At 44.9% G+C, this 11,162-nt stretch overlaps 2 protein-coding genes and 1 non-coding gene across 3 annotated transcripts in view; 2 read left to right on the top strand and 1 right to left on the bottom strand.

Moving 5' to 3' along the window:
- pofut2 (protein O-fucosyltransferase 2) overlaps nucleotides 1-11,162 on the top strand; it is a 26,980-nt gene that overhangs the window by 4,428 nt on the left and 11,390 nt on the right. The window lies entirely within an intron of this gene.
- trnae-cuc lies at nucleotides 681-752 on the bottom strand. Its single transcript has one exon. It is a non-coding gene; the product is annotated as a tRNA-Glu (tRNA).
- On the top strand, nucleotides 2,640-5,773 carry LOC123973961 (EGF domain-specific O-linked N-acetylglucosamine transferase-like). Its single transcript, XM_046054361.1, has 5 exons — nucleotides 2,640-2,899; nucleotides 3,175-3,236; nucleotides 3,392-3,511; nucleotides 3,925-4,027; nucleotides 4,309-5,773. The coding sequence occupies exons 1-5, from the start codon at nucleotides 2,747-2,749 to the stop codon at nucleotides 4,453-4,455; spliced, it is 585 nt and encodes a 194-aa protein (XP_045910317.1). The 5' UTR covers nucleotides 2,640-2,746; the 3' UTR covers nucleotides 4,456-5,773.

Raw genomic sequence — 11,162 nt, 5'->3', positions numbered from 1 at the left:
AAGTTTCTCACCACCTTGGTTGGAGTGATGGTTGCGTAGTCAATTTGTAGTTTGATGTTATGGTGGATAGATTGCTTGGCTGGAATGACCAAGAGTTCAGTCTTAGAGAGGTTTAGTTGAAGGTTGCAAGCCTTCATCCATGCAGATATGTCGATAGACAGTCCGTGATCTGCAACGAGACAGTGGGATCGCCTGGCGGGAAGGATAGGTAGGGTTGCGTGTCGCATGCGTAGCAGTGGTAAGAGAATCATTATTACTATTGTCAAGCAGCTAATTCACACATCTCTTCTAATCACATAAACATAAACAGACCTAACAGACAAGTGTTTTGTCTTTTTTGATCGGATTCTCTATGCTGTTTCAGTGTCTGACTTCTTGGGCAATTTGATCTGCTCGGTGCAGCTTTACGCAGCTTCTGTCAACAATAGACTAGCCTCGTATTCTCCACTGAGCAAAGCAGAGAGCCACTTTGTCCAGAATGGCTGCGATCAGCTGTGGCGTCCTCCTCGCAGCTAGAATGCAGAGCGCGGTGGACTGCAGCCTTCAGTCATTGTTGGTGACAAGAAATCCTCTTCGCCAAAGCAACATTTCCGTTGCATGATTTCATGAAATTGACAAATGATCAACATTACTATTGTCAAGCAGCAAATTCACAGTCACAGACAGACATAAAGTGTGCTTTCCCTGACCGGGAATCGAACCCGGGCCGCGGCGGTGAGAGCGCCGAATCCTAGCCACTAGACCACCAGGGAGCGTGAGCAGTGAAATGCCATTTCAAATAGGACACCAACATGTTCCATCAGCTTGAGCAGCTATGCCTATGTGGATAACTTAGAAAGCAGTCAAATATATCTTTTATATGGAAGCCATAGAAACAGTAGTGGCAACACAAAGACAGATCTCTTCCAATCACAGAAACATATACAGACTTAAGTAACAGGCAGAGTGTTTTGTCTTTTTAGATCGGATTCTCTATGCTGTTTCAGTGTCTGACTTCCTGGGCAATTTGATCTGCTCGGTGCAGCTTTACGCAGCTTCTGTCAACAATAGACTAGCCTCTTATTCTCCACTGAGCAAAGCAGAGAGCCGCTTCTGAATTGCTCTGCGGCGCATCTGGTGGAATCCCAAGTATGGTCTAGAATGGCTGCGATCAGCTGTGGCGTCCTCCTCGCAGCCAGAACGCAGAGCACGGTGGACTGCAGCCTTCAGTCAGTGTTGGTGACAAGAAATCCTCTTCGCCAAAGCAACGTTTCCGTTGCATGATTTCATGACATTGACAAATGATCATTATTACTATTGTCAAGCAGCTAATTCACACATCTCTTCTAATCACATAAACATAAACAGACCATAAACAATCACTCTGCGGCGCATCTGGTGGAATTCCAAGCTTTGTCTACAATGGCTGCGATCAGCTGTGGCGTCCTCCTCGCAGCCAGAATGCCAAGCCTCACATTCTCCATCTATAGAATAGACTTGGCTTAGTGACTCCACTACAGTGTGATAGTTGGTGGTGCTGTAACAGGAAACAAGCTCTGCCTAGTCGTGTAGTGGCTAGTATTGTGCTTTTTGTGCGCCGCGGCCTGGGTGCAATTCAGTAAGCTTGCACTTTCGTGCCTTTTTAATGCAGTAGTGTTGAAATACATCTCGCCGCGGATTGGGTAACACCTCTGACACATAGCAAACGAGAGAAAACACAACAAAATGTTTAAGAAAAGGCTACAATAGATCTTAATTTGATTAATAGAATAATCAACTAGGTGCGATGGAGTCAAACCGACTTCACTGGTGATCTCATTGCTATGATCATGTCAGGGAAAGACCTCCTACCTTATTTGAGTACCTCTCTAGTTTCTTTAAGAGTACATGCATAAATACTGTGTGTACTCACATGTTTATACTGTCACAGCTATGCACTCACCTTTTTATTCATCTCCTGCATCCATATCTCTGCAGCAGTCCCCACGGGTGTTTTATTATCCCAGGTCTGAAGCTGTTGGCTGTATCTTTATGACCAGCAAAGCTCGATAACTTTTTCCTTCCTGTGGAGCAGCTCATTGGGTATTCATGACCTTCACTTGAAATATGTTAAGAGGCTTTTTAGCGAGACATGGGACTGCTACCGATAGCAGGCCAGCGACTGAATGAGAAGTCTTCTCGGCCCTGACCCTCTCACCAGCTCCTCCTTTTATGCCTAGATTAATGGCACAGCCAGAGATTCACACTGCTGCTCTCTTCTATTGTGTCCTATTCATCTGCCCCTACCGCCCTCTCTTTCTATCTCCCCCTCATCCTAATTTGCTCTGGTCTGGTCTTTTCAGTACTTTTAAAAAGGATTTTTCAAGAGAGGGAAAAGATGAAATGAGGTCTGTGTTAATGTCCACTGCTTATAGTGATGTGTTTAGCTGTAGTTTGGCTGGTTGTTTGTGTACAGTAGATTGCACAGGTTGTACATTGATCTTATTGTCATTGATTTAAGGATAGTTAAATTTTGATCCTTAGTGTTTATTTCTATGTTACAAATGTTGATACCTCAGTCTAAATTCTCTTTCAGAACACAAGGTGGCAGTAAAAGAACATAGAAAAAGAAGCATCTTAGTACACAATGTATTACCTGATAAGAGCACTTCAGAAAAAAAAAGCTTTGAATCCACTTTAAAAAAATGCATTGGAATGTGATTTTTAGCTAATTTGTCATTTTCTCTGTGCTGTATAAAAGAGACATTTGAAGTGAGGCTTTTTAGTTATGTTGAATGAGCATCATGTTTTCCCAGGCGCCCATCTTTTCTGTCCTTGGCTGATTGATTATTGGGTGCATTGCTGTTTTCAGGAGGGGCGTGTTCGTGTCACCCTGCTGGCACGCAGCACAGAATACAGACGGATTTTAAACCAAGTGGAGGTGAGTCCAGCTACACCCTCCCTCCTTCTTTCTGTCTCTTACTTTCTTGCACTTGCTCTTTTTTCTCTCCATCGTGTTCTGCCACCTCCTCCTCCCACTCCCTCAGCTCCTCCTTTCCACCATTGATTTACTGCCCACATCTGTTAAGTGCCTATTCAAAATCTTATTTGCTACAAACAGTACATGTAAAAAAGGCCTGTGATTTATATGGTCACTGCCCAGATTTGTTTGCGCTCTCATTGATCCAAGTACACGTCCCTCTTTTGTTGTTACAGCTGGTAAATGCCCTCAAGACTGTGCCTTTACTGGAGGTCAATGTGGTGGACTACAAATACAAGTGAGTTATGGAGTGCTTGCCACAGTACTACAGGAACTATTCAGTGCTGCTTAGTATTGGTCAAGGATGTAACAGTGCTGTTTTTAAATTGTGTAATAGTGACAGTGTTTACACAATGAAGATGATTGATGTGCGACTCCCTGTCTGTCTTTCAGGGATGTTCCCTTTCTGGTGCAGTTGAGGATCACCCACAACTCTGACATCTTCATAGGGATGCACGGGGCGGGTCTCACACATCTCCTTTTCCTCCCTGACTGGGCTGTCATCTTTGAGCTGTCAGTGACACTCTTTGTTTGTCTATGTATGTGTGTAGGTGTGTGTGTGTGTGTGTGTGTGTGTGTGTGTGTGTGTGTGTGTGTGTGTGTGAGTGACAGGCAGAAAAAAACAGAGAGGGGAGCAGGGAGAGCTACATCGTGCTGTGCCCAAAGTACCCCTCAGACACTTGGCGTATGACTGTGAAATACTGTCTAATTAACCAGGCATTCATCACACCTGGCTACCCCGTGTAGAGGAGCTAATTGGAATGTTTTTGTGTGTGTGTGCGTTGTGTGCATTTTGGTGAGTGACACAGAGCGAGAACCACAGTGTACAGGGAGAGAGAGAGAGAGAGAACTTTGAGCAAGAAAGAGTGAAAGTGAGGCAGACAGAGGAGAGCAAGAGATAAAGTGTCTGCATCTGTCCCTCCCAGATATAATTGTCAGGATGAGAGTTGCTATCGAGATTTGGCTCGGCTGCGGGGCATTCGATACGTGACTTGGCAGAAAATGGACAAAGTGCTCCCACAGGACAAGGTAGGGGAAACTCCCATAGCAGTCATTAGCTCCCCGGCACCTCAGCACAAGCTTTCTCAACTCATCTCACCTATCTTACATATACACACATTTCCACTCTCATGCACACATCTAATTATGTGCAATTATAGGCACTGCAGAACAAATGTACAGACTTCATTTTGTCATCTATTTGCAAGGACGCCCTTACGACACAAACACTCACATTTCTATGCTTTTGTGCTGCGTTTTGCATGCTTCTATATTTCCTCTTAATGTGTATATTTTTCTCCTTTTCTCAGGGTCACCATCCCACCCTCGGGGACCACCCGAAGTTTACCAACTACTCCTTTGATGTGGGGGAGTTCATGCGCCTTGTGCTGGAAGCAGCTCATTACGTCATGCTCCATCCCAAATGGCAGCGTCGTACCCTTCATGATGAACTTTAGTCTGCTGAGGAACTTTTAATATGAACCTGTCGTTTGTTGTGATCTAAAGACCACTTCACAGTCATTTTTAAAGTTACCTCATCCACCAGTGGATATCAGTGGTCTGGGAGAGTATTTGTCACCCCCTGTCCGCTGCTTTGATGGGCCTGGATGAGTCAAAGCTGTATGGCGGACAACTGGGTGTGGAATAGCTTTGACAAGGTCTATTAGTTTCAAATCAGTTAAAGGATGAGGCGTGTGCAGTCCAAGCATCTGGAAAGCGATAAGATGTGTCCTATGTTTCTTCATTATCTCCGCTGCATCTACTTTATTCCACACCGACAAAGTTAGCTAATGAGCAGCTGTTATGGCATCCCTTCACATGCGACATCTTGTCACATTTGATCAGAGTCACCTTGATGCGAGCCTCTTCAGAGCTGTTGACAATCACACCAGAGTTTCTGAGCACACACAGCATACACAAATGTAATATGTTGCACACTATTCACATGCTGGATTCCCGCATATAGTTACAGACTTTTTGTGCAGTTAGTTTGACAAATGAATTTTCATGGTTTTAAGGTGTGCTCATCACAAACACTAACATCTCTAAAAATAAGAGACAAAAGTGAAGACACTCCTACTCCTAAGAGGGATTTTATTTATACCAGTATTAATTAGCATTCTTAGATGTGCAGCACTACTTTTTTAAACACTTTAATAGTAACTACTCTGAACCATAAATTGAGGTATTTGTTAATAAAATTCAACACTCCATTCAGTTGTTTCATGCAATATAATGAAAATAATGTTAGTTTTGTCAGCTAAATATCAAAATATCTGGCAGGCTTGTAAATCTAACTTTTATTTTTGCCTCTTTTTGATGTATCTATCTTTTACATGGTAACATTTATTATTTAAACAAATGTATATCTTGTTGGTTTGATGGAAAATGTCACTGATATTTGATACTGATGTCTATTTTTTTTATTGTCAATTCCTTTGCATTTTACCAAAGGAAATGCATTGTCAGTATGGTGAAATGATAAGGGTGCTGCTGTTGTCTGTTACCTTTCCTAAAGGTTTAATGTTTTACAGTAAACTAGTCTGAAGTGGAATAAGCACAATTTGCATGCAGTCTGATGCAGTGCACATGTGTATTTTGAGCGATCAGAAGATAATTTTTTATGTATCTTGGCCTCTCTGTGAGCTTGATCTTTTATTTATTGATGAAACCATGTTGAAGTCAGACCTTTCTGGTCAGGGCTTTGCTTGACTTGAAGGCAATTTCATAATCAAAAGCTGTGTAATATTTTGAAATAAATAATTCTAAAAAATGCTGAAGCATGCCTTCCTGTCTAGGATAATATTAGGCATCATAGATTTAATTCATCTTAATTTAATCAATCATTTTTTGAAGTCTGACCTTGGAGGGGAAAAACTGAAGCCTCTGCCTTGCCACTTCTTGCTGATACCAGACAGCTCTTTGCTGTGGCTTTCATTATTTTAGTGAGTTCAGGTCTAAGGATGGAAAGCGCTCTTCGCAAAGGGCACTGGTTCAAATTTTACTGTCACCGTAATAAATCTGGATGACCTCAAAATCTACCCGAATTAACAGTGAGCCACCATAACCACAGGGGGGCAGTATAACATCACACATGAGGCCAAATCTTCAACCTGCGCTGTGTTATCGTCCCTGACATGCTTGTTCCAAACAGTGTAGAGAGTGAGAACAATTTATTCACAAATATATCCATCGGTCATATGAAGGCAATGTTTGTTTAAGTGTATTTGCTCCAATATCACAAGTTTGATGTCAGCAGTCGTGCTCCTGTCCGCTCTGCGGATGTTGTGTCTGAATTTTCTGAGTATTGACAGACACCGGGCCTGTCTGGGATGGACACTATTTATGGCCCTGCTCGGGTTACTGCCAGTGACCTCGTAAAGAAATGAAGAATCTCTATGCAGGGGGGATCAAAAGCAGAGGAACCAAGATGTCTGTTCTCATTAACCTTCATGGCGACTCCAAATCGATGACCAAGTCCTGTAGCCTACTTTAGCGCCAAGCCCGCCTGCTGGAGGTATCCGACATGGAGCATTTGAGTGGAAGTGAAGACGTCAGAACGTGAGAAGCAGATCGAATCACCCAACACGCCTTTCGACTTAAAGTTTGAAACGTGAGGGAGTCACAGTGTAAAAAGTATTCTTCTCTGTGTGGGGCGGTCGTTGCACGCGCACTGCGACCTTATACTTTCTTCATTGGCCACCAGGGCGCAGCGTATGCACGTGTGTAATTAGTGGTCTCTCCCCTACTATTAACGAACAAGGCCCGCATTTACTGCCTCAGGAAGTTTACCACTGAGAGTTCTTCAAAAAGCCATGGTAGGGTGGCCTTATCTCGTCGGCCGTAAGAAATCGTGTGTGTTTTCCTCCAGAAGAGTTGCATTACTTCTCTCTGTCGCAATTAAGAGGCCTATACAAGAAACGGGCTTTAGATGCATCAGAGCAGGAGATGCTGATTTCATTTTCGGTTTAATCACTGGAGTGGAATCTGTGTAAAGCCATAAGATCATGTCTGAGCCGTGACTCACACAGAATGAGGAGTGTTTTACGAGTTTGGTTTTCAAGACAGCTGCTTTGTGTGACCGTTAGTGTCCTATATTTTTTGCTTGTCTGACATTTCCATCGGAACAGCCAAATCGAGACTAGTATTCTGAACTCTGTTCCATTATTTACCCAACTGCATGTCCCAGACCGGCATCATTTTGGCTCTGTTTATTTAATTATTGCCGCCTGAAGCTACTCTTGGAGTAATTTGTCTTTGTGTTTTACAACGTGGTCATTAGCATAATATAATTTATCTCAAAAGACAAAAATTTGTCACCACTGAACTCAGACAAATCAATCAATCCGCTGATCCCCCCCCCAAACCCGGAAATCCGTCTGTCTTTCAGAGGGATGTGCGGGAGTAATGCATTAATATCGATTTAGGAGGAAGGAATATTCCTCAAGTTATGAGCAGATATTTCCTTAATGTTCTCCCATGGGTGATTATTCCCATGATTATTTGGGGGAATAATCCCCGCTCCTCTGATAGATTAAATGCCACGAGGACTCTAGCCTATTCTCTTACCTTTTCCACAACACCGCAATATGATTCTACAACCTTTAACTTGCCGTCCCTGTTTAAGATTAAAACACTGAAATGGATGCATACAGTGAAACATTGTAAGAAAAGTGATGGCTCTGTAACTACGCCTAGAAGTGTAGTAGGAAGTATAAAGGAAGTAAAAGAAATTTCACACCGTTTAACCTTACACTTTAAAAGTCCGTATTTACGTCACATGATGTGGTTTTCTCTGATACTATCTGGCCTCTCTGAGGAAGGATAGATGAGATAAGTGCTATGGGCTGTTGCATCCATTAGCTGCCTCACTTTAAGATAAAAGGCCTCCTATCCCCATTGCGACACACAGGTTCAGCACCGTAGACCGGTGCAGACAGGATATATTATGTTTTATCAACGTCCTGGTGTTCACTTACACTTTACACAGTTAAACTACTTTTGTCTATTTTGTCGGCAAACTGGATTAGCTACTTGACAGCAAAGTAAGCGCAAGGCAAAGCACAGTGACAGGACAGTCTGGAGCTGTCCAGCGCTCTGATTTTATATGGAACCCGCCTGGACCTGTCCATGGTGCTGAAACTACGAGTTTTACCTTCATTTAATGTTTTATTATTTATTTTTTTCCTGAATCCTGCAACTAAAAGGCTGCATGTACCTAAATGAATCTGAAAATAGCATAGGCCTACAGCACTTTCTCACTCATTCACAGTCGAGTAAAATGGTCTTAAGGGGTTGAGGAGGCAATAGAGATTACTGCAGACTGATTATCTTGCTTAGAGTCGTTAAAATGCAAGTATCTTTAAGCTACTCCCAACAAAAAAACCCTCACTTGCACGGGGCTCACCGTCTGACCCAGCAATACTGGCAACAAGAAAACTAAGAAGGCATCTGAATGGATGGGATACTCCTTACCTTGGGTCGTTAGCAGACATCGACCTCCTCTAAGTCTTAAGGACTGCAAATACAGCGCACAGCAATCAATCGCCATCAACACACTAGAATATTCTAGGGGTGGGATAATTGATAGGTTGTCTCCTGGTGCGTAACAGAGAGGCGGAGGTGATTAAATTCTATTTAACATCTCGGTGGTGGTGGTGGGGTTGGTTGGTTGGTTAGATTTACATTATCCGCGCGTATAGCCGAGCACAGAAGAAGTATTGATATCCAGACACCATCTGTAACATGATCGAAGTGTAGAGGCGAGGCGAACTATTAAGTGATGAGGAAGGGCCATCGACTCATGCACAGTCGAGCACCTGTCAGTCAGGAACCGTGATTGTCATTCATCAGACATTTGTGACAGCATTAAACAGTACAAGGCGAGGTAAATCCGTTATTCATTTGTACAATTTTTCCGTTAGTGAGCTGTTGTACCTGCGCGTTTTAAGACTTTGAAACTAACCATACTAAGTGGAGATGTTGAGTATTTCACGCTGACAAAAAAATTACACTGTTAAGACCTGTTAAGAAGAACTAATAATGGCTATCATGTATCCTTGGACACGGAGGCACATAATTGACCCCCCCCCCCTTTCCCTCTACCCCAACAGTCCAGGCTACTTGTAAACTACATGACATCAGTGAGGAAGAGGGGTGTACTTGGGAGCTGGTGAACTGGGCGGGCGCTGTTGCACGTGTTCTGAATGGGGAAGACGGGCTCGCATCGCATTTCTCATGTCCAATCGATCCCTGCTCGGGAGGAGCGACGGGAGCGCAACTATCACTCCCGCATCACTATACCATCACTCTCATCAGCATCTCTCCGGCGACTATAACGCCTCTGTGTGACAGCCAAGCGCCGGGGGATGAACTTATGTGGAGTGTTCTCCAAAACATCTGCCCGGTGTCTCTTTGGGGGAATTACGCACTTCTGATGACTTTCTCCTCAGTGTGGTTTTGAGATGGGACGTGGCGAGATCATGGCAGATTGGACCACATCGCTACTGCGCGAGCTCTGTTTCCTCACCCGGCACCGAAGGGCTGATACTCTGGCGTGGCAGTAGCCCTCCTCACCCCTGCTTCAGTGTGCTTGTGCGCGGGCTCCGCGAACTGCAAAGGAGGCTCGAAAGGATTGCCCCGTGTAGTGGAAAAAATAATCAGTGGAGTTTGAAGCGGAAAGTGGCAAAAGCGCTGTACCATCTCACCTGGATCCTTTACAATTTCCCGTGACCATGCCATCGAGTGTATAGATTTGGGTAAGGTGGTGCTTTTTATTCGAATTTAATTAGTACTGATTTACATTTTAATTCCCCGTGTCTTTTCATGGCGCACGGTTAATAGGCTAATGAAACGAGGATGGGGTCAGAGGGGGACTTTGGCTGTAGAGATGTGGAACATTTTTTTCCATGGGCAGCAGGATTGAAGGGGTGGTGACTGGCTGACTGACTCACTAAATGACTAGCGAGCTGAAAGCAACTTTGATGTTCTTGGCTGAGAGCGCGGCGAACACGTTTCTGCTGAGGAACGATTTCTTCTTCTAACGAAAACCTCCCCCGTCTCCAAGTGACTCCGCTCCATCTCGGCGCATGATTGCCATGCGTAAAAATGGAACACATGATGAGCCGATTCAAACTGGCCGTCGATTCCGCTGACCGTGTGTAACGCGTGCTGTCGGTGAGGGCAGGGGGAGATTGAGGTGAGACTGATGCAGTGTTTCACCACCGTCAGGTTAAATAAGCGATCGTTCGGTGCCTGGCGCTGCTTAGTACCTATTGAGTGATCTGCGAGGCTGATCCGCTGACCGGGCTCTTTTCACGCGCCTTCTAATCACTTTGCATGGATCGTGATCAACTGGGAATTGAGAGGAGTGCGCGCGGAGCTCAGACGTATGGGAGAGAAATGAGGTGCCGGCGGGTTCTCCGGGCAGATTGCGCACGGAGGCAGCGAGGTGTGTTGCGGAACCTAATGGCCACACTCTATTGGGCGCACAGGAACACACACAGCACGCACAGACCCCCCCCGCCCCCCCCCCCCCCCCCCCCCCCCCCCCCCCCTCTCTCTCTCTCTCTTTCATGCGCGCACACACAAACGGATAGGGGAAAATTACTTGGTGCATGTTAATGGGCGCAGTAATGAGACCCAACCCCTATCGTGTTGTAATTGTTAGTCATTCTTGTCTCCAACCCTCCCTCTCCCACCCTACACCCTCCCTTCACCCTTTGCTTATATCTCTCCCTGTCCCGCTGCCCAGGTCTGCAATTTGTACTGTATTGAAAGAGTGTAATTATTTCTCGATTGTTTTAGCGCGAGGCACTGGCGCTCCACAGAAAGTGGTGTCATTAGTGTGACAGGGTGGACAGGAGAGGAGAGAGAGGGAGAGCCTGCTGGAGAGGATCGGGCCAGGGACTTAATTCTCATTGACAGTCACATTAACACAGGAGCAGCACTCTTAATCCTGGGTAGATTACTCTTTTCAACCTGACCCCCTGTCACCCAGCCCTCCTCCACACAGACGCACACATACACACACCTGTAGGAGGGTGACAATCTGACGTCTGGCTGTGCTGCTTTTCTTGTCCGCAGTGGATGACTTCTCTGTCTTTGTCACCCTTTTCTCCTCACACCCAACCTCCCTCCCTTCCGCAGCACTTTTCACATATCC

The sequence above is a fragment of the Micropterus dolomieu genome, linkage group LG07 (genome assembly GCF_021292245.1).
Source record: "Micropterus dolomieu isolate WLL.071019.BEF.003 ecotype Adirondacks linkage group LG07, ASM2129224v1, whole genome shotgun sequence".
In the NCBI taxonomy this organism is placed as follows: Eukaryota; Metazoa; Chordata; class Actinopteri; order Centrarchiformes; family Centrarchidae; genus Micropterus; species Micropterus dolomieu.
Note: the sequence above shows the minus strand (reverse complement) of the source record. Positions and strands in the feature narration are given on the sequence as shown.